Below are 26,515 nucleotides of genomic sequence, written 5' to 3'. Positions count from 1 at the left end.
GATCTTTCTGCAGAATGTACCCCACTGACCTCTCTCTCCCTATAATTCCAATTAAGGTGGCCACACTGTTGAAGTGCAGTTGGATGGGCCCAGGGCTGTGAAACATTTTCAATCTTTTCAAATGGATGCCTATGAAATACTTTTTCTGTACCACTAACGCCCTCTTGTGTCTCCATATTGTAATATCAGAGTAAGACCAGCATTTGCATGAAATTAGCAGAATTAATAATTGCCATTTGTATTGACTCACTCCTCACAGATTGTTCCAAAGGGGAGGGAAAAATTCTGAGGGCTGTTATCAGTCCTAGGGCTAGGTCATCACAGGTGAATGAAAATCAACTTCACTGTGAACAACACACAGTGTTGTGAATTCAACACAATTCACAACTTCAAGGCTCCAAGTAGAACTCAGCAAAGCAACATGAGGGTCAGGAAGTTAGTGAACAGACCACCAAGCTGTGCCAACATTGTGTTAGCGATTTCAGGCTTGGAGTCTCACCATCTTAGTGAGAACGCTAATTTTTTCAGATTTCTCTATGTCTTGAAATTCCACCTGCTTCGTGTGGCCCCATGGCTTCTCCTCCACAACCACAACTGCTTTGGGCATCACCCGCCCTTCCTCTGAGTCACTTCAAACAGAGCTCACTTTGAAAAGCAACCCTTTCCCCTTGAATGGAAGGGTGCATGCTATCTAGGACACTGACCTCCATGGACAGCAACTAATCAAGCCAATGAAGAGGGGAGAGGGAAGAACTGGGTTGTCAGTTCACAGTGGATCAACCAGAGACCCAGCATGAACACAAGCAACATTCAAGACAACGTCACCTCCTGGGCTGAGCCCTTCCTGATACATGATGGAGATGGACGGGGATTCAGGTGTGATAAAATGACCCTGAACTCATAGACCACACACTCACCTTGGCAATTTTTGGCAGTCACCGCATCCCCATAGAACCCATCTGCACACCTTTCGCAGTGGGGGCCGTCTGTGTTTCCCACACACTTCAGGCATTCCCCGGTGACAGAGTCACAGTGACCAGCCTCGGAGGGGTTGACGTTCCCGTTGCAGTCACACGGTACACAGGATTCTCCAGGCACTGTTGGGTTTCCATAGTAACCATCCGCGCATCTGTATCCAACATGAAAAACAGGTTCAGATAAATGCAATTACTCAAGACACTATCCCACTCTGCAGGGACTTCCTGAATGGCTAATAAATCAGACTGGCTCTTTTCCCTAAGATTTACTGTGGAAAGAATGTGACTCCACATTCAGAGAGTTACAGATTGTCTTCACCCCTCGTCATGAACAGGAGCATGTCCAAAATGAGGCATAAATCCAGTGGGTGGATACCACCTCCAGGGCCAACTCTAGCCCACCATGGCCAACTGGGGTGTCACTCAGCTCTTGAAGGGCTGAGCCAGAATTGGGCACTGAGACTTACCCATGGGAAAAAACACTGGCTTTCAGGAACAGGAAGACCGACTATTAAATCAAACCACCTAATGCCTTTATTATTTTCTGGAGCCATGGCACACTCAAACATGTGAATCGTTAAGTCCTGGCTCCTCGCTGTTTCTATATTCTTCTTGGTGTGAACTGAGATGAGTTCCAGGAGAAGATTACTATCGTCTAAAAACTCCCAGCAAGTCTTAACATTAATGTTTTTAACAGATATACTGGGTTTTCTCTATGTTTCTATTAATAATAATTATACAACCATACTCCAAAACCACACTTAACTACATATTTAAAAACAATTTGATCATTACACATTGTGCACACAAAATGAATATGTACAGTTATTGTGTGTCAATTAAAATTTTAAAAAGTAGTTAAAAATAAGCACATAAAATTTATATCAAATTTAGAAAATAATATTAATGCTGTCTTTTGAAACCAATGGGGTGATACAGAGTACCTCTCGCACCAAGCTCCTGAGTAACCTGGAGCACACTGGTCACAGACTACTTCGTCTCCATTGAGATGGCAGGTGGGACTGAAACTGTTAAAACATTAGAAATGAATGCAATTTTCCAGGTGATGTTGCCAATTGCTAAATATTTATAATACTGATTTTTCACTACTCCTGTCTTTACAAACTTTCCACATGTTCTCAGCCCTTAACCCCAAACTCAGGGTCTTTGCCACCCAGCCCAGCCTATGAGCCTCCTTGGTTTCTTGTCCCATGTTCTGGGGAAGGGGCACTCACTGCTCCCTGCTGCTCTGTCCTTCAGCCTGCAATGTGCTTTCTGCTCCCCATTTCTGTCTGGGTCAATCAGTTTATCCCCATCTCCCAACTCGGCCACTGCTTCCTCCAGGAAGCCTGCTCAGATGTTCCTGGTCCATGGGGTTCCCCTTGCTCTAAGGACCTTCCACCTCTGCAAAGCTCAGCCAATGAAAGGGCAGGAGAAGGTCCACTCAAACACAGTATTGTTAGGAGGGTCCTGTGTCTCCACAAAGATCACCACTGCTGATTGAGATCCCTTCAGAGCCCATTCCTGAGTTTAGGGGAGCCTGTGTGTGGCCAGTTTACAGTACCCTGACCACATCTTTATGAGAGAACCCAATGGCATCTGAGGTTTGGGTATGGTTTAAGTGCATCCCAAAGTTTCGTGTTTTGGAAGTTTGATCCCCAGGGTGGCCTTTAAGAGGTGGGACTTAGTAGGAGTTGGTTAGGTAATTAGGAAACTACCCTTGGAAGGGATTAAGGGGGTGCTCTTGGGACCCTGAGTTAGTTTCTTGAGAGAATGGAGTCTGACCCCTAATATTCTCTCTTTCCCTCCCCCTGCCTCTGTCTCTGATGTACTATCTCACCCTGTAGTCTCTCCTGTCACACACATTCCCACAACACTGATGCCATCAAGTCCTTACCTGGAGTTAGTGTCAGACACTTGAATCTCCAGACCAGTAAGCTAAATAAATCTCTTTTCTTTATAAGTTACCCAGCCTTAGGTATTTTATCTTAGCAACAGAAAACAACCTAATACCATATCATTTTATATGCTAGAGTTTTTTTAAAAATCCCTGTGGGATTTGGAGTGGATGGAGGAAAATAAGAGAGGGAAAGAAGATTTAAAACCACTGGCCTATAGGACATGCATGCCCTGAAAAGACAAATAATGCCAAGCTGAATATGTCTATTTAACCTCCCCCTCTACCTTCTGCTCAAGGCCCATTTGCAATTACTCAAACAGGATGCAAACATTCACATGGCCATGCCTAGGCACACTTGAGTCCTCCTGCCTGGAATGTCCTATGTTGCCTCTTGAATTCCTCCTCCTTCAGGTCTGAGAGTAGCACTTCCTCAGTCATTCCTACACCCACCCAGAAAGGCTCAGTACTGCTTTCCCTTATCCCCTCTCCACCCCCCATCTGGTGGACAGGTCACCACTTCAGTCCTGACCACTCCTGAATCCCTGGGACCAGGAGCTATGGATGAATGGTTTGCTACTTAGAACATCTACTGTGACACCCGTATACAGCAGGCACTTAATAAATATTTGTTGTACTGATTAATTAATTCAGACCTCTCAGCCTCATATTTTCAAATTTTGGTCATTAGATCAAAAACTCACTAAGCCCAGGAACCATATCTTAATCATCTCTGAAGCCCCTCTTACCTGCTAGCCTAGGAGGAGGCACAAAATGTGTATTTGTACAAGAAATGGTGACCAAGAAGAAGAAAGTATGCATAGGTCCTTGCTATCATATACCTTTTCTGGCATAACTGAATAAGTCAAACTTTCTTTAAAGAAGATATTTCATCCCCCTCTCTAGTCTGAATCCATGACTGCTAAGCAAAATTCACACAGATTACACACAGGCTCCCTCTGAGACATTAGGACACACCCTAGTGGTCAGGCCAGGCAGGACCTGCTAGCGGAGGCATGAGACTTACTTGTTGGAAGCTGTGGAGAGAGGACAGGCACAAGGCTGGCAGTCCCCAGGAGTCCCACGGGAAGGCAACCCATAGAAGCCAGGCAGGCACCGCTCACAGTGGTCCCCAGTGGTGTTGTGGGCACATGCCTAGAACACATGCATGGAAAGGGGAATCAGCCCAGGTGTCTTTAAAGAATTTTCAGATTCATCTACAAAGGGCCTGAAGTCCAAGTTAACAACAAAAGACAAAATGTTAAAACGAGTTACAGAGTGTTTTCAGATTGGCTAATTTTTAAAAATGTAACTTCTATGAATGAGGGACCTAAGAACTTTCAACCTGACCTTGTCAGACTAACTGGTACCAAACTCCTCTACCTATAGGAAACAGAAAAGTGGAGCAAAATGTATCAAACAACTGTTTTCTGGCACTTTCCAACAGCAAGCACAGGCCCATGACGCTTGGAGAAGGAGGCAAACCAGGCGACTCCTACGATCACATTTCTGCTGGAGACACTTGCTAGGAAAGGGCAGCCCAGACAGAGCAGGGAAGTCTGGCTGAGAGGAGGGGGCAGAGGTCTTGGTTTGAAGGGGTTGGCCCAGGGGGGATCTGGGGATGAACACTGGGTGTTTGTAGAGAAAAAGCTCTGGGAATCTGTCTGCCAGACCCCCTTTGAATAGCTATTAAATACTAAGCTGCTTTTGTGTAGAATGGAACTCCAATTGGCCAAAGCAACACAGCGGAGCTGTAAGAGGAATAATTCAGAACACAGAGCTGAGGGACATCAGAATTCTGACCAGTCAGTGAGGAAACAACCTGAGAGATATCCAGACCTCTCCATAGAGACCCCAAGAGAAACCTGCCGCAGAGTAAAGGCTATCTAAATCCACTATTAAAAAGCTTAAAACAATCCTTGAAACCACCAATCTGACTTGCTATCGTTTCACTGCCCGCCAGAATAAACTCTTTGCTTTAAAAGAAAGCAAAATAATCCACAAACTCAGCAACATATCACCAATATGTTGAACAATATGCATCATGCAATAAAAAATGACTGGATATGTTCCCAGGGGCCACTGGGCATGTTTGGAATCCATGAGTCCAGAGAGATGACGAGCAGATGAGTAAGTGAACACATAGGGGCGGGGGAGGTTCTTAGCAGCAGGCTGCCTCATGCCCCTGAGAAGGATGGCAGAGGGGCTTGGCTTGAGGGTCATCCTTGTGCACATCTGACTGTAAGTACTGGGTAGGCAAGTTCATTGGACTGCTCAATTGAAGCGGGGATTCTGATGAGGAACAGGACTTTTGCATGCCCTTAAAGTATCTCCTTTATTCCTCAAAAGACTAAGAACGAAATCACCATATGGCTCACTATACCACACCTCAGTATTTATCCTAAAGAATTCAAGTCAGCACACTACAGTGATCCATGCATACCCATGTTTACAGCAGCACAATTCACAAGAGCTGAACTACAGAACCAGCCCTAGGTGTCTGTCAATGGATGAATGGATAAAGAAAATGGGGTGTGTGTGTGTGTGTGTGTGTGTGTATTGGAGTTTTATTCAGTCATAAAGAAAAATGAAATGATGTCATTTGCAGGAAAATGGATAGAACTTAAGAACATTATGTTAAGTGAAATAAGCCCAACTCAGAAAGTCAAGGATTGTATGTTTTTTCTCCCATATGTGGAAACTAGAGAGGAAAAAGGAAAAGAAAGAAAGTGTTGGGGGATCTCATGAAAATTGAAGGGAGATCAGTAGAGCTGAGGAAAGGGACCAGGAGGAGGGAGAAGGACAGGGAAAGGGGAAATACCGGGACCAAATTTAATTGTTATATTATGCACATGTTGGAATATGTAACAACGAATCCCACCATTATGTAAAAATATAATGCATCAATAAAAGTATGGAGAAGTGTCTCCCTCAGGCTGCTTACTAATTGCAAAAGGAATGAATAGTAGAATTATTAGTAAGGGGAAGACAGACACGGTGAGCTTCTCCTGGGGGTGTCTGAGACAGACACCATCACTGATCAAGCATTCTGAACTGAAATGCTTAACTCTCTTCATGAGAAAACAACAAAAGAACCCCAAATGAAGGATGCTCTGTTTTTTAAAATGTGGATTCTATTCTTCATAGTGACAATGTAATAAAAGACAAGTAAAAGCTGAGGGAATATTTCAGATTAAAGAATTCTGAAGGAACATGACAATAAAATGCAATATCCAGTCCCACATGGAGGTCTATACTGAAGGGGAAAATGCTGCTGTCCAAGGCAGAGTTGAGTCCCTGGGCAGAAGTGAAAAATGGATGGCAGATTAGAAAAAGGAGAGTAATCAATGTTAAATTTACTTACATTGATAAATGTAACATGAATATAAGAATATTCTTATTCTCAGGACATGCACACTGAAATACTTAAAGATAATGGCCATAGGTGACTTTTTCCCAAGAAGTTTAAGAAAATATCTCAACTAGATAGATAGATAAATAGACTAATAAAGCAAATAAAGGACAGCTTAACAATAGTGGAATTTGGGTAAGTGGTAGATGTTCCAAGCACTATTCTTATTCTTACAACTTTGGGGTAAATTTAAAATTATTTCCAAATATAAGGTTTTGACAAATGGGAGCTAAAAACAACTAGGAGCACTGATCCATAATCAGAAGAAAAATGAGTCATTAGAAATATACCCAGAAGTTGCAAAGCTGATGGAATCCTCAGGCATTTCAAAAACTAACTGGGGGACCCTGTGTTAATTTAAATGAACCAGGCACCGAAAGACAAACATGGATGGAACAATATTCACGTCTGGATACTAAAAACGTTGATCTCATAGAAGAGAGAAGAGTGGTCATGAGAGACCAGGAAGAGGAGGGAAGATAGAAAGATGTTAGGAAATGAAGTTAGGCAAGAGGAATTACTTCTGGTGTTTTATAGCACAGTAGCATATTTGTTGTCTATATTTCAAAATAATTCAAAAAGTCCAAAAGTTCCCAGCACATAAAAATAGCAAGTGTTTGGGAAGATGAAAATAAATGCTCACTACCCCAATTTGATCATGGCATACTATTACATGTATTGAATTAACATACTGTATGCCATAAATATGTAATAATATTATGGTAAAAAATTTTAAAGTCATACATTTTCACAGACTGAAAAGGAAACAAACACAGGGAAGAAAGAAAGGCAAGATAAGAAATAGGACCTAAGGGAACCTTCTGAACTGAGGAAAGACCATAATCAAAATGAAAGATTGAATGATTAGACACTGTGGCAGAAAGACCAATAATTTGAAGATCGCAATAGAAGCTCCAACTTGAGGGGGGTAAATAACTGGAAAGGACCCAGCCTCAGTCATCATGGGGCAACATCACGTGCAAAGGGATCATCAGGGGGAGAGCAGGACAGGGGAAGGCAGAAAAGAGATTTAGTCTCAAGATTTCAAAATCCGTTAAGACAAACCCACAGATTCTAGAAGCTCAACAAACTCCAAGCAGGAAAAGGATTAGAAACCACATCAAGGTGGTTCAAAACCAGGGAAGAGGAGAAAAATCTTAAAAGCAGGCAGGGGAAAAAAAAGAACAACACATGGCCTGACATACATAAGAATGAGCAGCAACTTCTCATTTGAGACAAGATGGGCCAAAGCCAACAGGACAACTTTGGAGTGCTCAAAGAAAAATCTGCAAAAATCGATTTCAAAATTGAAGGATTTTTAAAGTCTTTTTCAGACAGACAAAAGAGATGTTGTCAGCAAGCACACCTAATTGGAAAAATGATAAAAACAGTTCTTTGGGCTGCAGAAAAGTGGTAAAAGTTGGGCACCCCTTATCCAAAAATGTTTGGGACCAGAGCATTTTGGATTTGGAATTTTTCAGATTAGGGACTCTGCATAAACATAATGCATTCGCATAAGTATAGTGAGGTATCTCTGGGATGGGATCCAAGTCCAGACACAAAACTGATTTGATTCACATACATGTAGCTTGGAGGTAAGTTTACATAATATTTCTAATAACTTTGAGCCTTAAAGTTTGTTTCATAGTGTGGAATGTTCTGCTTGTGGACAAAGGTATACAGGACAGGAGAAAGGAGATGGGCCAGGTATGAAGGCCAAGGACAGGGCAGCACTAATCATCTGGGCAGTCGCACTAATGGCAGCCCTCTCCTGCGCACGCTTAGCCAGGTTCCTCTTTCTCTTGACTCGGTCTCCGCAGGTCCCCATCCTGTACTGACAGCTGCTAGTGCTTGCTCTGTCACTTCCCCCAGCCTGCCTGAACTTGGCTCCAGAGCCCCCATGTGCCTCTCTTTTTGGTGGCTCCTCATTTTTACATACTTTGGTCATTTTCCATTCAACGACTTAACTAAACTACATATATTTCTATAATTCTTGAAACTTATGAAAGTATTTCCAGATATTAAATTCAAATGGGTCCTAAAAATGCCTAGAATTACCTCCATTTTATGCCAGGGTTTTGCCAGTTTTATTTAGGATTATCCCAGACCAGAGTGACCAGGGCTCATAGGTGGATAACATATCACCTGGGTTACCTGTAGATTCTGATTCAGGCGCTGAGATTGGGGTGGGGTATGAGTGACTGCATTTCTAACAAGCTCCCAGGTGATGCTCATGCTGCAACGTCATAGACCCATTTGTTCTTCCCATCCCCCATGTGACCTCAGTTTCCATCGTTAACAAAAATCATTCAAAATGCAATGGGCTTTGGTAAACGGCTATTTGTTCAAGTTAAAAGTATTATGCAAAATAAACACAATTTCCTTTAAAAATGCTTGCTTATATTCATTTCTAATATGTCTGTAGAATGTTCTCTTTACTCAATGGGCAAAACTGAGCCTTCTTTCTCTTTGGGGAAAGCAGTTCTTTTCAAAACAGAATAGAAAAAAAATAAGCAAAGTCAGATTAAACCAATGATAGTATCAAGTCTTTATATTTCCTTAATATCCCCCCTAATTTTTTCTTATTTTACTACTCCCCCCGCAAAAAATCCCCACCAAATTAAATCAAATTTAATTGTTTAAAAGGGAAAAGTGGTAACGTGACAGTGGAAAGGCCTGGCAGACATCATTTTATCTGAGGGACACAGGCTAACAGCCCCAGGAGGAAGGCCCATGTACCTGTGGCTTGTCTGAGATGGTACATTATTACCTCCATGTCCTCTGGTAATAATGTACAGTACAAAACCTCAAACCAGTCATAGCAAAGTGTTGTAGATTAGATATGAGGTGTTCCCAAAAGCTTATGTGTACAAAAATGCAAGAAAGTTTAGTGGTGAAATGATTGGGTTACGAAAATCTTAACCTAATCGGTGCATTCATTCCCTGATAGGGATTAACTGGATGGTAACTGTAGGCAGGTGGGGTATGGTTGAAGAAGATGGTTTGCTGGGGGTGTGCCCTTGGAGTTTATATTTTGTCTGTGTTGAGGAAAGCTCTCTCTCCTTCCTGGTGGCCGTGTACTAAGCTGCTTTCCTCCTCTACACTCTTCGGCCTTGATGTTCTGCCTCGCCTCTGGCCCAGAGCTTTGCCACTGTCTATGGACAGAGACCTCTGAAACCATGAGCCCCCAAATAAACTTTTCCTCCTCTAATTGTTCTTGTCATGTCTTTTGGTCACAGTGACAAAAAAGGCTGACCAAAACACAGAACAAGAGACAAGCCCCAGCTGAGGCCCTTCCACAGAAGGTCCACCACGCTCTTCCGCACTTCAAGCATACCAGGGTCACAAAGAAGACTGAGGAACTGTCCAGAGGAGGTTGAGGAGACAAGGCCACAGAGTGCCATGTGGGCTCCTAGCTTTGCTCCCAGAAAGGACAAGGAGAAGAGTGGGGACACTGGTGTAGTAGGAATGAGGTGTGTGGTTTAGGGGAGCACATGGTGCCCGTGTGAAGGTCTTAGTTTTGATAACTACTCTGGCTATGCGAGACGTTAGCACTTGGGATGTTGGGTAAAGGTCAGCTGGGAATTCTGTTTCATGCTTGCAATTCTCCTCTAAATCTTAAACTGTTCCCTCAAAAATGGTTAAAACTCTAAAAAATCATCATCAATATTTATTGTAAGAAGAACTTTAAGGACAGTTACTATTAAACATACTAAATACATACTATTCATTTAAAAATGAGTATATTTAGTATGCAGTTAATATATTTAGTATGTAGTTCTAGAAACATATTTACAGAAGCATGAGAAATATACACTTTCAGATTAGCTGTGCTTAAAGTCACTAGCTATACACCCACCATCTGGAAACACTGGCAGGAGGTTTGAGAAGCTGGCCTTGCAAACCCGATTGGCAAAGGAAGAGAAGTGAAAAACACAGTAACATCCCCAAGCTGCCGGAAGCTGTGCCCCTGAGGAACCCATCCTAGAGGGACCAAGTCTGCCTGCAAGCCACCACTTCAAGTACTTCCTACAGACGCCTACCCCACAGGGATAAAGGAACACAGAGCAAAATGGGGCTTTCCTTACCAAAGACAGAAAAATGAGGTTCTAGAGAGAATAAGCAATCCAGGGCACCAGGGCTTCAGTTCTTCTCTAGGGCTCTGGTAATTAATTTTCCCTAGCTCTGGGACTCAATCAATCTCTTTCTGAAAAAGCGTGAGTTTCCCTGCCTCGTGAATAGGGCATAGTCTATTGGCACACACATTCACTCCACCTCTGAGGAGTGAGTCTATTAGAACCCAGAGGGTGGCCTGTCTTCAAGGCAGAGGGGCTAAAAAAATTCCTCACTGAAGCAAAAAAACAAGTCTCTCCCTGTATCTGCCCTGAACATTCATCCTCAAAATTACATATTTGGTAAGCCCTGTTTCAACTCACATTGCTTATGAAAGAGATACTTGTTTGTAGAGTTTATCCAAAGTAATTGTAAAGCATTATATAGTGTACAAATGAGTGTGATATTATTCCTTTTGTACTATGTAACATAATGTTGGAGAACCTAGCACTTCCGTTTGTAAAATGAATCCTTTGTATTTAATCAGTGGACAACTTTACTTACATATTGCTTTATAACTTTACTAAGTAATTACTTTTCATTGTTCTAATACTAAAAAAATGACAAGATATTCCATATTCCTTTTTCACTGCAGGTTGAGTGAAAAGGAATCTTGAGACCAAAAGTGGTTTGAATTTTAGAATATTTGCATATATACAATGTGGTATCATGGGGATGTGATCTAAACATGACATTAATTCATGTTTCATATACACTTTAAATACAGAGCCTGAAGGTAAAGCTATAAGATAATTTCAGTATGCCTGCACTTTGACTACTTACAAAAGGTCAGGTGTGGAAGTTTCCACTTGGGGCTTTATGTCATTGCTCAGAAAGTTTCAGATTTTGGAGCATTTTCTAATACTCAAATTTTCAGAATAGGGATGCTCAACCTGTTCCAATAAAGTGACTTTGCTTTTTCTAAAAAAGGTTTAAAAAAAAGAAGATAGGAAATGTTTCAAGACATGATTTTGAACTGCAAATTTCCTTTGGTATCTGGGCAATTCTGTGAAGGAAGCATTTTTAAAAATCACTTTTATACCACACAAAGTTCTGGGTTGGGTGGGAGGGGACACTTGGAGTTTGGAGCAAGAAACTCACCAAGCAAACTCCGTGAACATCACACTCTGATGCGTGGCCATGGCATTCGCAGGGCTGACAAATTCCTCCAAAGAGTATTCCATCGACTCGATAATAACCAGAGAGGCAGGACTGCAAAAGAAGGGCAGCGTCTGTTTTGGTGAAGGCAGTTTTGCACATTATAGGATTCATTCTTCCCAATATATTGAAAAATCAACTGCTCAATTTTCCATGAGCACAGAAACATATTTCTTTTTTTCAATTTTTTAAACATCTTCATCGATGCCACAAAATTCAGCCATTTTAATCGTGCAATTCAGGGATTTTCAGTCAACTTACCAAACTGGGCCATGAGCACCGTATTCCAGTTGCTTGTTTCATTTTAAAGGTGGAAACATACCCCAAAAAACTTAATGGCTATGTCACGGGACAGCATACAATATTTAGTGGCATCCCATGCATGCATACAGTACTCTTTTTTTAAAAAAAATATATTATTTTGACACAAGGTCTTGCTAAGTTGCTTAGGGCCTCGCTAAGTTACTGAAGCTGGTATGATCTTGCAATCCTCCTGCCTCAGCCTCAGCCTCAAGAGTTGCTGAGCTTACAGGCCTGCATAGCAGTGCCTGGCCTTTGCAGTATTCTTAAACTACAAATGATGTAACACTATCTAGCCAGTGTCTCCATGAAGAATTTTTTTTGCTCAACTTTATTTTTCCCCTTAGGCTTACAATTCATTCAAGGTTACCATCACACAATGCATGCATTCAAGTGCAAGTCTGGGTCACACAGCAGCAATTTTAATTGAGCAAACATTACAGGTGTGCTTTACAAGAACTAAACCTGGAGAGGCAACGTGGGTATGCAAGGATGCTACTCCCACCTTTGAGAAGCAGTGAACACCCACACACAATAATTCACTTAACTGTTACCACAACCCTGAGAGACTGCATCTCTGCTCTACAGATGCAGAACGTGGGACACAGACGGGTGCATAGTGCCCAGTGTGCAGGTGGAGTGACTCAAAGCCAAGTGGGCACACTTCCATGACCATGTCCCCAGCCAGAAGCCAAGGGCTCCAGCAGACATAAAATGCCTTTAGCAGGTGGACTTGAAAATGATTAATTTAGAAGTCAGCATCCTCCCATGGGGGCATGGAAGGGGAGAGTTGGGATTAGTTTTTGTTTTGTTAAAAAAATTCTTAAAGAGTTTTGTAATTATAAAGACACATAGGAATTGTGAAAGTCCCCTAACACCTACACTCATCTGTGTGCCCCTCAGAAAGAGGGGGCTCATCAGCAGGTGGGCATTGAGTGGACACTGCCCCAGAGGTCTGTGTGGGGGAGAATTCCATCCCCTACCAACAGCTGCCTGATCCTTGAAGGCAGTTTCCAAGTAAGTTTGATTAAAGAATGAGTTCTACTTAACAAAAAGTTTGCAATTGTGTGCAGTTGGCCCTCCATATTCTTAGGGCCCACATCCACGGATTCACCCAACCAAGGAATGAAGATATGGATCTGTGCTGAACATATACAGACATTTTTTTCCCTTGTCATTATCATCTAAACAATGTAGTAGAACAACTATTTATATACCATTTACATTATGTTGGGTATTACAAGAAATCTAGAGATGGCAAAGTATAGAGGGGGATGTGCCTAAGTTATATGCAAACACTACCCATTTTACAGAATGAACTTTAGCATCTGCAGACTTGGGTATCTGTGGGGTTCCCAGAACCAGTCCCTCACACACAGAGGCAGCACTGTGTTAAGCTTCTCTCTGCTGCCCCCTCCTGCTCCAGCTGGTCTGGCTTCTACTTCCAGGGTTTCCCTGCTCTATGTCCATCCGTGCTCTCCTATGCCACAGCCCACGGATTTCGGTGACTTTAGTCAGGATCATTTATCCACTAAACATTATGCACACAATGGTTAGAAACTGCAAATAATTGCTGGACTTAAAAATCCATGTTTCAAACCTAAAAAAAAATCAATTGGTTTCAAAACACAAACAAATAAAAACCGTATAAAATGTTTAAAATAGGTCTATTTAATTAAATATCTACATCATGAGGCATTAGGCTAACTTTATAACTACAAAGTCTGTGACTGACAGATTAATAAAAACAAACTGTAAATTAAATTTTCTCACTTTGTAAATATGATTGCCAAGGAATCAAGTCAATGACAACTGTTCATAATCATCAGCCATGAACATGTGGGAAGCAGGATCATACAGTGGTGGTGAACAGTAGAGATGAAGGTCAAACCCCAATATGATTATTCCTAGTTGTGTGGCCAAGGTCAAGTTACTGAATCTTTCGTGCCTCAGTTTGGAAAAGAAAGTGAAATACCACACATGGGTGCTATCAGGATTCAGATCGATAACACATGGAAAGAGCTTAGAATACTGATGAATACACAGGAAGTTCTCAGTATCAGAGAGCTATTAAAATTACTCATGTCCAAATAATTTTAATACTTTTATTTCTGATTGCAAGTGTATTTTCATATACAGTCATTCCTGGTATCCATGAAGGATTAGTTCTAAGACCCCCCACAGAAGCCAAAATCCTTGGATATTCAAGTTCATTATATAAAAAGGCATAGTATTTGCATATGCACATTCTTCTGTATACTTTACTCATTTATTTATTTTTATTTTTTTAGTACCAGGGATTGAACTTGGGCACTTAACCACTGAGCCACATTCCCAGCCCTGTCCATGTATAAATATATGAATAATATATATTATTATTATACATATACAAGTAATATTACATATATTACTTGTAGATGGACACAACACCTGTATTTTACTTTTATGTGGTGCTGCGGATCGAACCCAGTGTCTCACGCATTCTAGGTGAGCACTCTACCACTGAGCCACAAACCCTGTCCCTAGCCCCGTCCCTTTATATATATATAAAATTTAGAGACAGGGTCTCACTGAATTGTTTAGGGCCTTGCTAAGTTGCTGAGGCTGGCCTTGAACTTGTGATCCTCCTGCCTCAGCTTCCCAAGCTGCTGAGATTACAGGCATGAGCCACTGTGCCTGGCTCCTATATACCTTAAATCTCAATGTGAATGGTATGTAAATAGTTGTATTATTTAGGGAATAATGACAAAAAAAAATCTGTACAGACTTTGGTACAGATGAAGTGTTTTCTTTCTTAGAATATATTCAATCCCTAATTGGTTCAATTCACACTGCATTCAATGAACCTGCACTTCAAATGTAAGGTGTAACCCACCAAAGTAAAATAGCCAGGGGCCATGAAAGATCTCAAAATGGGTCTGGCTTGTCTGAAGCTTTCCTGTTCTTGCACAGGTGATTATAAATATTCAAATGATCAAGTTCAGTCCTCCTTAGAAATATAAAATACGGCACAGGTAGTACAAACTTCCTACTGAGGCAAGAGAGCTGCATAAAACCAGGCATTTCCAGGAGTCCCAGAGACTACCCCTAGCAAAGGAATGGATTTCTTTAAACAATAAGACTTCCCCCATTCCTATAATCAATCAACTCTGGATCAAATATTGGGTTTCCAAAGTTAAAATTCAAGCTTGTATCATTAGACTAACTTCAGTGCACTATTTTCCTCTTACGAAAGAACAAAAAGAAGACAGGAAGAGAGGTGAGCGGTACCTCGCAGGATGTCCCTGTGTAGCCTGGCGGGCATTCACAGTGCTCCACATCGGTGGCTACTGCCAGGTCTATAGCATTAGGGCTCGCTGTGTCCAAGGAGACAGAATCCAACCTACAAACACACAGGGTCGTTACAGGACTCACATGCTTGCAAATAACATATTACACCTGAATGAAATGAGTCCCTAAAAGATTTAATTCAAACAAAATGGGCATACGATTTTGTAAGTAACTAAAGATTCTTCCAATAATACACTCTCTGGGAGTCATCATTATTCCTGGAAGTGCCTCCAAACATTGGATAAGCAGTGGCCCATAGACCACTGCGGGGAAGGAATGATGTCCTTCACAACAATTCATCCATTCAGCCATCTTACCATGAACACAGAAATTATCCTCAAATGAGCTCTATATGCTTGCTTTAGCAGCATTGACGTTTATGGTTGGTCAGGCATTGCCAGAAACTGACTTCCTCAAAGTAACAAAATGACTATTAGCTGAAATAACTGCAAGACTAAGACCAAAAACATCAGGAGAGGGAGAACCAGAAGCAACAGGGTCCAGGAAATTGATAACTCATTTAGTAATTCTTGGAAACACTTTGCAAATTTCTGAATTTAAAATCAAGTTTGTTTCCTAGGAGATACCTTTGTCATGAATACATCTTCAGTAAAATTACATTTATAAAAGTAATTTTAATATAGCTAGTTCCTTAACTATGTCTTTAATAAAAGCAATGGAAACTATACTGTTGGAAATACACAGTAATAAATAAAGACAAGCTAGAACTATCTTTGCTGTAAGTTCTTCCTCCTGCTCCAAAACACACCTGTAATGTGCCATTCTTGCAGAATTGTAGTTGGCTCTGATCAAGAGATGTGTCACATTGGCAAGGACGGTCATCAACTGGTCACGATCGATCTCCTTCTTGTTATTGAAGTCTCGGAAATTCTCAGGCACAAGTCTAACCACATTGAAGTACTCTTCATAGGGTTGCAATGACAGGCCCTCAGCCTGTGTGCTTACAGTGAGTCCATTTCCCTGGCATTCAAAAAAGATGAGGAAAGATAGTTGCAATTCAACTTAATGATCAAGAAATAAAATCAAATTTTGCACCCAACAATATGGTTTTTCATTTGTGCCTAGGTTCTTGAGGCAAACATGCAATGGTCTGTACAACTCTCAGTCCAGAATTACTGAAGAAAAGGAGGTGGTCTGAATTTCTTTCAGAGGGATTCCAGCGATGAGCCTAAAGATCATGTGCTTTGCTGGGATCTTGGAAAAGAAACAAGGTCATGCATCTGCTTACAGTTTTCATCAAAGTAGCCTGCATCTGATACTCCTAATCTTTAAATAATAGAAGTTGAAAACAGTATGTACAGTAAATATGCCTCCACCTTCTCATAAAATTGCCTTTAACAACGGTAATTTACCTTCCAGTTTCCAATTGTTCAGGGTGAACACGGAGGTACAGGTCACTCAAGGTGAAAGGACACTGGAGACAAGAACCCAAATATGCCACAGACCCCAGGGCAAGGTCACACTAGGACTTTTTGGGAGGAGTGAGGAGGATATACAGGGACAGGGAGAGAGAACAAAGGCAGTGTGTCTCTTGTCACCCCATTGCCAGGAACTGTCTAATGCATTCATATGGGGAGGCAAAGTGGCAGGAAGGAGAAAAGGTCCTTGAAAGGCCCCCTAGTTTCAAGGTCAGAACAAACACTCATGTTTGATTGATTGACTGGTTGGTTGCAGTACTGGGGATTGAACCCAGGGGGCACTCTTTTTGAGACAGGGTGTTAACTAATTTGCCAAGGTTGTCCTCACACTTGTGATCCTTGGGCCTCAACTTCACCTGTCACTAATATTAGGCACGTGCCATCAGGCCCAGCACACCTCTTTTTTAAACATGAAAGGATGGGTGCACCCTGGGGATGACAGGAATGCAAAGAACTCCAGAAAGGGCCTCAAGTCAGATCATCGCACACACATTCTGGGGAATGTGCAGACAAATCACCCAGTCACAGTTTCCCTGCAGGAACCACCTGGCCTAGCCATTTTCAGTCAGCAAACTATCACCCCATTAATTCCTAAGCTCTACACAAAAGCAAAGCAAAACAGTCTCACCTTGATGATGACGTCCGCATGAGACATGAGGTCACTGTCCACGGTCTCCACTGGAATATCATAAGATACCGTGTATTTCAGGAACCCACCAAATGAGGTCAGCTGGAATGGTTAAGAGGGCGTGAACACCAAGGAGAAACAACCACAGCCCCAAGGAGGAGGAAGCAGTAGCTAGAAACCATCTGGAAAGAACTAGGCTGCAAGCCATTCAGTGGCCACCATATGTAAGGAAATTCCCATTAAAGGCAATGAAAACATACTATATAAGTATTTTAATTGATACTACCAAGACCAGAGGATATTGCTGAATTCCAGAAGAAAAATGCATTCCTGAGAGACCCCAAGGTCTATAATCTTGTTTAGCAGGTGAGAAGTTGGACCCAGGACTATTTTTATTTCATTGCCCTGCTGCAGCAAATAACATGTTAGATCTGCTACTTAAAGGAAGGACTGAAAGTACTTCTTCCCAATCAGATCTCCTTGAATGTAGGAGTCTTCTTCCTGATGAATGTGTCGCAACAAAAGCATGTTAGGAATCCAATTTTGCAATCATAAAATTGGACAAGTGATTTCAAAAGAAAAAATTTCAGTGAATTTGGGTGATAAGGTCATATTATAAATGGAAGACATAGTCTACAATTATAATTTGATGGTAAAAATAATCATCTTCAAAAATAAACATTCCTTAAAAATAAGTTAGAAAATTTAATCATCAAATTAACTAGAAGCTCCCTAAGCTATGAGATTGCAGTACTATGAAAGGACACCGGTACCCTTAAATGAACACAACTCCCAAGTGAGCAGGGAACTATAGGTGTTCAAAAAGACTCTCTCAAATGTATTTCCCAATCAATCAGACTCTCGAGAGAAAGGGTATAATTAATTGGAGAGGCAGAATGAGAACAGGTCGTTGAAGGGAGGTTCAATCTTAGAAACCAACTTTCTACACTGAAGATATTTTGCATTTAGTTAAAATTAAAACAGAAAGTATTCTGTCTGTTCCTATATATGAATTTTACATGAGCAACAGCTTGTCCTGAAACCTAAATGGAGGAAGCAGAGCAAAAGTTCCTTTGTGGGAAACTTCTTGAGTGTTTTCCAGGTGCCAGGCCCTCCACAAAGCTAGGCCCTGCACTAAGCTGGGCCCTTCACTAAGCTAGGCCCTCCACAAAGCCATGGGGCACTAATCTGAGTTCACCACTAACTGAACAAAGTATGAATGTGATTAACATTTCCAAAGGCCCAAGTGATGGGGACCCAGAGGAGGAAATTAGAGGGTCCATCACTGACAAGAGGATGAGACTTCACAACACAAACTGCTTAGGAACTGGGCCAAGAAGAACAGATGCTCATATTGGAATAATGTGACTAAAAAGGCAAAAGGATCAAAAATCCTCTGTATCCAATGTAAATTAAAGGCTGTGAAATGCCTTTTCAAAGTTCAACTAACCAACAAAATTACTTAAAATGCAAACAACAAACAGTAGGAGTCCTTTCTTAAGGGCCTCTGAGATCTTCATCTAAGCATACATACCTTATTTCCAAGGTAGGCCTCAGGGGCCGACCAGTAGTACTTGGAAGTCAGTCTCTGCATGACCATGGTGTTGTTGATGCTGATCTGATGGCGCCCACTCAGCGCCTCTTGCTGAGAATGGATCTTACTTGAACTGACCAAGTCGGTGACCAGCCACCCAGACATATCATTCACCTAGAAGGAAAAAAAAAAAAGAGAGAAAGAAAGAAAAAAGAATTTTAGAATATGAAATAGAATGAACCTTAGATTTCAAGCAATCCAGTGTAAGTATTTTCACAATGAAGAGACAAACCCAGAAAGTTTAGTAAGGGATGAAGTTAACACAACTGCTACAAATGAACCACAGAACTTGTGACACTTCCACTTGTCAAAGGACTAAGGAAACCTGAGACCAAGTCATAACACACCTCAAATCCAGATCAATTATAAGCAAGTAAAGGAGTAAAGTCATGAAGGCTATGGACATATATTTTAGATTTTTAAAAAATAATAAAAAATAGAGGTTGGGCATTCCTAATTCAGAAATCTGAAATTCTGCTACCAAAACTTCATGAGTGCCTATATAATAGCACAACTGGAAAATGCCACAGCTGATCTCATGTGGTGGGTCACAAATTGCAGGTGCACTAAATATATTATAAAATTGCCTGCAGATTATGTGCATAAGCTGTGTAAGAAACATAAAGGAATTTCATGTTTAGACTTGGATCCCATCTGCAAGATATCTTGTTATATATGTGCAAATATTCCAAATATCTGAAAAAATCTGAAATCCAAATTCCAAAATAGCATTTCAGATAAGGGATACCTGACCTGAAAATGGATGGATTAAGTGTCTTTTGCTAACTCTGACTCCCTCTTCTTTGTTGTACTCTGCTTTTTCCCAAAATGCTAAAAAATATTTAAATATATATATATATATGCTATATGTTTTATATATATATGTGTGTGTGTGTGTGTATTCTATAGATTTTATACTCCCGATTTATCACCTACATAAAGATGTTGGTCACTTTCCCCCAGCATGGTGGCCACAGTTACCAGTTGGTAAGCCCTATGCCCAGCAGCTCCTTCCCAATCTGCAGTCATTATATTGTCTCTTCCCCTCATCACCATATGACACCTGCTTCAAACTCATCCCCTGGGAACTCCCCCTTTTCAAAACAGAATGCCTACCCTCATGTTATGGTTTGAATCTGTAATGTCCCCCAAAAGGCTCATGTGTTGAAAGCATGGTTCCCAATGCAACAAGGTTCAGAGGAGGGGCTTTTAGAAAATGATTGGATTATAAGGGTTGCAACCTCATCAGTGGATTAATTCACATAATGGATTAATAATCTAAATGGATTACCTGGTGGTAACCGTAGGCAGGTGGGCATCGCTGGAGGAAACAGGTCACTAGGGTTGTGCCCTTGGGGATTATATCTCATTCCTGGCTCCTTTCTCCCCTTCTCTGATACCTGACTGCAATGAACAGAGCAGCCTTCTGCAGTCATGCCTTTCTACCATGTTTCTGCCTTAAAGCCAGCTGATCATGGGCAGTATCCTCTGAAACCAGGAGCCAAAATAAATCTATCTGCCCCTAAGTTCATGTCACAGCAACAAAAAGCTAACACCTTGTAAAACCTGGGCCACCTGCTGTTGTTCCTACCCTATCCCTTGGTGCCTCCCACCCCCAGCTTTTTGAATTGAAAAATTCTCATGACCCCAGATGTGCCAGTGGGGGCAGGTGGAGTGAGATCTGACCTCCTGACTTAATGCATACCCCACAGAAGAAATGGAAACAGTGCATTCTACAATACATATCTTACACGGACAGGAACACGTGTGTGGAAACAAGCCCAGGAAAGTTTAGGGACCCTTTCAGGAATCAACTGCCTTTTGACTGTTATTGGTGTCCTTCCAAATGCATGAGAGTGATATTTCAGGGAAAATCAGCCTCGTGACCTGGTGACGCAGTGGTACAGAGCTCACATAACCACTTGCTGATTAAACCCAGTTTATACTCAAGGCCTCCCACCTGACCAATGTGCCAAGAAAGGCTGTCGCAGACACCGGAGACACCAAAGCAGAAGCACTCAGAGCAGCCCTGGGGGTTTCTGTCCTTCAAGTTAAAGAAGCCTGGTTTGCAGCGGTCACAATTTTCCCCTTCGACATTTTCCTGCAAGTTAGAATAAAAAATTTCCTGGTGAAGCCAATGGATCCAGACAGAAGAAAATTACATTGGTATGAGATTAACAAGGGGGGCATGGTTGGTAGCCCACAGAAGCAGGTAAATATTTTTTAAAAAGCCTCATGAAGTTGTTATTTCCAAAATACATAGTTTGAATTACTATTTAATTTTGTAGCCAAGAACAAGGCTGGGGATTATACGTAAATCTGTAAGCTTGGTCATTAAATGTAAATGAATTGTTTTACCTCTTCCATTTTTGCTGCTCATATAAACATTTTAAAATCTGAGGAGGGCTGTCTAATTGTTTGTACTCTACACAAATACTAGAGATTATTTTTGGTGATATATAACGTTTGCCGAAGACTATGCTTTCATGGGAATAAGCACAAAAGGTACAACAGGAAATCCTGGGAATTCCAGGGAAATTGCTATTAATATCATATGGTCAAGTAAAACTCCTCAATGGTACCATATAAATGTATTTGTTATGATTGCACAATTTTTTTAAGAAAAATCCAAGATAAAAATCTGCATTTCATTAATTTTCCTGGAAACTTAGTGTGTACATGATTATCCCCCACATACAAAGCTGGAAAAGAATGTCAAGGAAGAATTCAGCCAAGGCCAAATAAATGATACGCAGTGTTGGGTTTCACCTAGAAAGTCACAGAAATACCTCTGGAATACATGGCCATTGCCCAGAAAAATAAAAAATGGAATCCAAGTATTCATCTAAGTCCAAGGACACACCAGAGCCAACTTGCTGTGACATATCTTGCTTCTGGGCAGGGACAAGGGTTTCTGTGAGCCAGGGGAAGGTGCTCCTTTTCCAGAGAAGCACAGAAGAAACTCAGGTCCACCTTAGACCTCCGTGCTCACCTTACAAAGACACGGCTCTGTGCATGGATCCTCGTTCACACTGCCAGTTGGATTGCAGTCACAGGGGACACAGTTTGGATAACCCTTGTAGCCAAACTGGCAGCGATCACATTTTTCTCCTGCATAACCTTCCTTACATGGACACTGGCCTGGCCATTTTCCTGGGGAGAAAACAACACACGAAAATAAAAGAAGTTTAAAGCAGGGGTTGGCAAACTTTTTCTGTAAAGGGCCAGAGAATGCACATTTTAGGGTTTTTTGGGCAAACAGTCTATTGAACTACTCAACTCAGCCACTACTGCTGGACTGCAGCCACAGACGATGCACAAGTCGATGGCTCTAGCTCTGTTCTAATAAACCTTATTCTTAAAAACAGTCAGCGTGTGGACTTGGACCATGGGCCATAGTTTGCCAACTCTTGTTTTAAATAAAGAAAACAGAGAGGAAAATCACAAAGGCTGGTGTCAATGTAAAATAGTACAGCAACTTTGAAAAACAGTTTAATATTTCTTCAAAATGTTATGCGTAGAGTTACCATATGACATGGCCATTCCACTCCTAAGTAAACACCCAAGAAAAAGAAAACATAAGTGCCCCCAAACCTTGTAAATGAATGTTAATAGCAGCATTATTTATAATAGCCCAAAGTAGGAATAACTCAAATATTTATCAGTCAATAAGTGGATATATAAACTGTGAAATATTCATCCTATGGAATATTATTCAGCAATAAAAAGGAATGAAATATTGATGCATGCTACGACACAGATAACCCTTGAAAATATACTGTGTGAAAGAAGTCAGTCACAAAAACCCCACATATTGTCTTCTATTTACATGAAATTCCAGAATAAGCAAATGTACCTAGATAGAGTAGATCAGCGGTTGAGGAGGCCTGGGATGGAATGTGAGAATTCCAGGTGAAGAGAAATGGGGAGTGACTGATAAAGGATAAGGAGTTTCTTCATTGGGTGATGAAAATGTTCTACTATACTTGAAATGGGAGAACTGTATGGTAAGAAATTATAAAACAGATTTTAAAGCAGAGCCAACGAGGTAGAAGGCAACGATACCATATTTAATGCCAGCTTTCAATCTTACTAGCCATATGACCTTGGCTCCGTTCCTTAACGGCTCTGAGCTGCAGTTTCCTTGTCTGTAAAGAGGGGTTAAATAATGTCTATCTGCTATGGTTGAGACGTTTAGATGATATTCTTGTAAATGAACCCAATCAAGGGGCATCGTCACTACCCCCCAGCACCCCCATCATCACCCTTCCATCAGGGTGCCAGAATCGGTTCAGTCATGCAATTGACCCTGCATGCTCCTGCTGGGCCCCACAGTTGCCCCTCCATGCCTGCTGGACAACAGCCGTTTTTACTGCCAGTGGCTGAGAATTTGATGGGGTCACAGAAGTCTGTGAACAGATGCAACCTATTCAGGAGACTCTGAGATTTGCAAGTCCACTTACCCAATTTTAAAAGGGAAAGAACACTGACATTTACAAAGTGAACTGGAGGATTTGCTTGCTTTGTGAGATGATGTATGCAGAAGTCCTCTGAGCACCTTCTAAGAGCTAAATAGAGCAACTGCTATTTACTGTGCTCCACAGATGGCTTAAACCAAGCCTTACTTTTTTTTCATCAAATGCTCAATTATCTGCTCAAATGTCATTTCGTCACCCCAACAGCATCACCTCCACACCCACTCTCCTACCAATTATGCTCAATTTGGCTTTATGTCCATAGCACTCTCCCTGGCATTACAGCATCCATGCACTTGTTTAGTGTTGCCTTTGAGCAGGGACCTTGGCTATCTTATTCAAATACGTATCACTAGGATCTAGAAAAGTCCCTGACACATAGTAGATGCTCTATAAATATTTGGTGAACCAAAGGATTAATAAAGAATCCTTTCATCCAACACAGTGGTTATGGTTCTATCAGGTACAATATTCCACCAAAAAAAAAAAAAAACCAATTGCAAGCACAAAAATCAATTAAGCATTTACCCTTGTTTATGTCAGAATGCAGATCATCCTTAACACAGATGGCACTGAGGGACCCCACAAGGTCACAGTCACAGGGATGGCAAGGTTCATCCTCATAAGGGGAAATCTGAAAGGCAGAAGTTGACCGGGATTATCTTACAGGAAATGACAGCAATATTAGCAATCATATGAACAATATTATGAATGCCAAGATATAGGCTTTTTGCTCTACTGTTTTAACAGGGAACTAGGCAAAAGAGGAAGGAAGAATACCCCAAGGACACTATAACAACTGTGTATCAAGTCAGCTGAGGACTGGCTAAATCTGTGGGCAAGTTTCAGCCTCTAGTTAGTGGCAGAATCTCCACATTCTCAGTTAGATTACCCAAGATCACACAGCCAACAGGTCCCTGAATTCAAGTTAAATAACACCACCTGAACATCTTACTTTAAGAAAGAAACAGGGCAGAATAGAAAATAGAAATCAGAAGAACACTATTAGCATAACAATAATATAAATTTAGCATTACAGAAGGAAAGGAGTCTCCAACATGGAGGTTGAGATGAGTCTCCAGTGTTGAGGTTGCAACTTCTAAAGTCTCTTTTCTACTTTGGGAAGACAATGACGCTCAGCCATGGGAGAGACACATACTTACTTTATGTGGTCTATAATATCCATCCACACAGGTTTCACAATTGATTCCCATGGTGTTCTGCTGGCAATTAATGCAAACCCCACCTCCTCTGAACTGCCCAGCCGTATTCAAGCTTCTCTTCTGATTGGCGACACTTTCATCGTAGTAACAGTCTTTGGCTTTATTGTGACAGTTACATTCTAGGAGGATATTTTAACATCTTAATTAATATACATAGGATGTCCTATAGAGAGCAGGCCCTTAAGTTTATAGGACTATGAATTAAAATTCTAGAATAAGCTATTTTAATAAGATGTAGGCAATATTATGTAGGATAATTAGGAAGAACTATCAAAATAATAAAAGTGCATGCCCATTTAATCCCATCTTCTGGGATTATACTTTGCAGAATCTTTGCACACTTGTGAATGAAATCCATGGGGCTAATCGCTGCATAATTGTTTGTGTTAACAATAGACTGGAGACAAATGAAACACCCATTGATGGATATCCATTATATCCATTTAAATTAATTACTTATTATACTCATATAATGGGATTTTGTGCAACTGTTTTTAAAAGCAGCATTTTAAATAGTTAACATGAAAAGAATTTAAGGATACATTGTTAAATATTAAAATGTAATACATAGCTCAGTGGCAGAGTACCTGTTTAGCTTGTGTAAAGTCCTGGATTTGATCCCCAGGTCTCCAAAAAAAAAAAAAAAAGTGGTGGTGTAACTATTATGCCATCTCCTGTAAAAGAACCTGTCCTGGGAGTAGAAATACACTGATATATGCTTATTTGCACAAACATTTTAATAAGAACATAATGGGAAATAATAAAAAGTGGGAAGGATGGAGATGAAGTAGAAGGAAAGCTTTTACCCTAAACTTCTTTATATTATTAGATGTTGTAATCTTGTGAATATATGGCCTATTTAAAAATTGAATTCAAAATAATAAAGAACGCATGGATGTATGGGAAGGGGACATTGGAGGAAATAGGAAATCCATAAAGATACATTTGGCCCTCAATAGTTTAAATTTTACTAAGGAAATTTAAAACTCTGGGCACTATTGGATTTTCTGAGAAAGCAAGTTACCTATTCACTGCAAAAGTTAAAAGGACAAAAATATAACTACTTTAAGGGGAAAAGAACCACATTCTTCAAATCGTGAACTTACCTTCACATGTGTTACCAGAGGAAACGGTCCCAGGCCTCCAGGGCTGCTGGTGGTACCCAGGACAGCACCTGTTACAGCTCTCTCCGCAAGTATTGTGTTCACATAGGCACTGTAGTTTCTACACAAAAGGGACACAGAAGTGGATCAGAAAAGTTTACCTGGATATTTTTCTTTGTTTTATTTAAGGAAAGAACCTACCACAAATAAGTAGAAAGACGTCACAATGGAGAACATATGCCCATATCCAACAAACTGGAATGTAACTTTTCTAGAAGAATATGTCACACACAGTCTGACTACAAAGAGAAGTGAGGAAGAAAAAAGCAACTCTAAAAAAAAGGCTAGCTAACAAAAATGTTTTCTTAAAGATGCGTCAATGTTATGGTTTGGAAGCTCACATCCACATTTTTGGGTGTTCCTCAAAAGCTGACATGTAAGACAGTGCAAGAAGGTTCAGAGGAGAAATGACTGGGTTGTGAGAGTCTTAACCCAAGCAGTGAATTAAGCCCCTGAAAGGGATTAACCGAGTGGGAACTGAAGTGGTAGGGTGTGGTTGGAGGAGTGGGGATTGGGGCGTGACTGTGGGTATGTATTTGTATCTAGTGAGTGGAGACCTCTCTCTCTCTGCTTCCTGATCACCATGCAAGCCTCTGCCACACTTTTCCACCATGATGTTCTGCCTCAGCTCGAGCCCCGAGGAACGGAACCAGCCTTCTCTGGTTTGAGATCTCTGAAACCATGAGCCCTCAAATAAACTCTTCCTCCTCTATAAAAATAAATATCTTTCTTATACTCCAAAAACCAACCTGCTGAGAGAAAAATCAGGAAAACTACCTCATGCACAACAAACTAAAAAAAATAGA

General features: G+C 41.0%; 1 protein-coding gene across 1 annotated transcript in view; it reads right to left on the bottom strand.

Moving 5' to 3' along the window:
- Positions 1 to 26,515, bottom strand: part of Lama1 (laminin subunit alpha 1) — a 164,067-nt gene that overhangs the window by 67,890 nt on the left and 69,662 nt on the right. Inside the window, exons 7-19 of the mRNA XM_047526974.1 lie at positions 25,653 to 25,770; positions 24,487 to 24,665; positions 23,852 to 23,957; positions 21,841 to 22,001; positions 20,809 to 20,949; positions 18,789 to 18,962; positions 17,255 to 17,356; positions 15,957 to 16,168; positions 15,128 to 15,239; positions 11,501 to 11,611; positions 3,902 to 4,029; positions 1,922 to 2,005; positions 918 to 1,129 (exon numbers count right to left, since the gene is read on the bottom strand). Of these exons, the coding sequence (XP_047382930.1) occupies positions 918 to 1,129; positions 1,922 to 2,005; positions 3,902 to 4,029; positions 11,501 to 11,611; positions 15,128 to 15,239; positions 15,957 to 16,168; positions 17,255 to 17,356; positions 18,789 to 18,962; positions 20,809 to 20,949; positions 21,841 to 22,001; positions 23,852 to 23,957; positions 24,487 to 24,665; positions 25,653 to 25,770 (1,840 nt within the window). The remainder of the gene's footprint in view (positions 1 to 917; positions 1,130 to 1,921; positions 2,006 to 3,901; positions 4,030 to 11,500; positions 11,612 to 15,127; positions 15,240 to 15,956; positions 16,169 to 17,254; positions 17,357 to 18,788; positions 18,963 to 20,808; positions 20,950 to 21,840; positions 22,002 to 23,851; positions 23,958 to 24,486; positions 24,666 to 25,652; positions 25,771 to 26,515) is intronic.

Source organism: Sciurus carolinensis, chromosome 15, assembly GCF_902686445.1.
Source record: "Sciurus carolinensis chromosome 15, mSciCar1.2, whole genome shotgun sequence".
Classification (NCBI taxonomy): Eukaryota; Metazoa; Chordata; class Mammalia; order Rodentia; family Sciuridae; genus Sciurus; species Sciurus carolinensis.
This window is presented reverse-complemented; position numbering and strand designations above follow the sequence as displayed.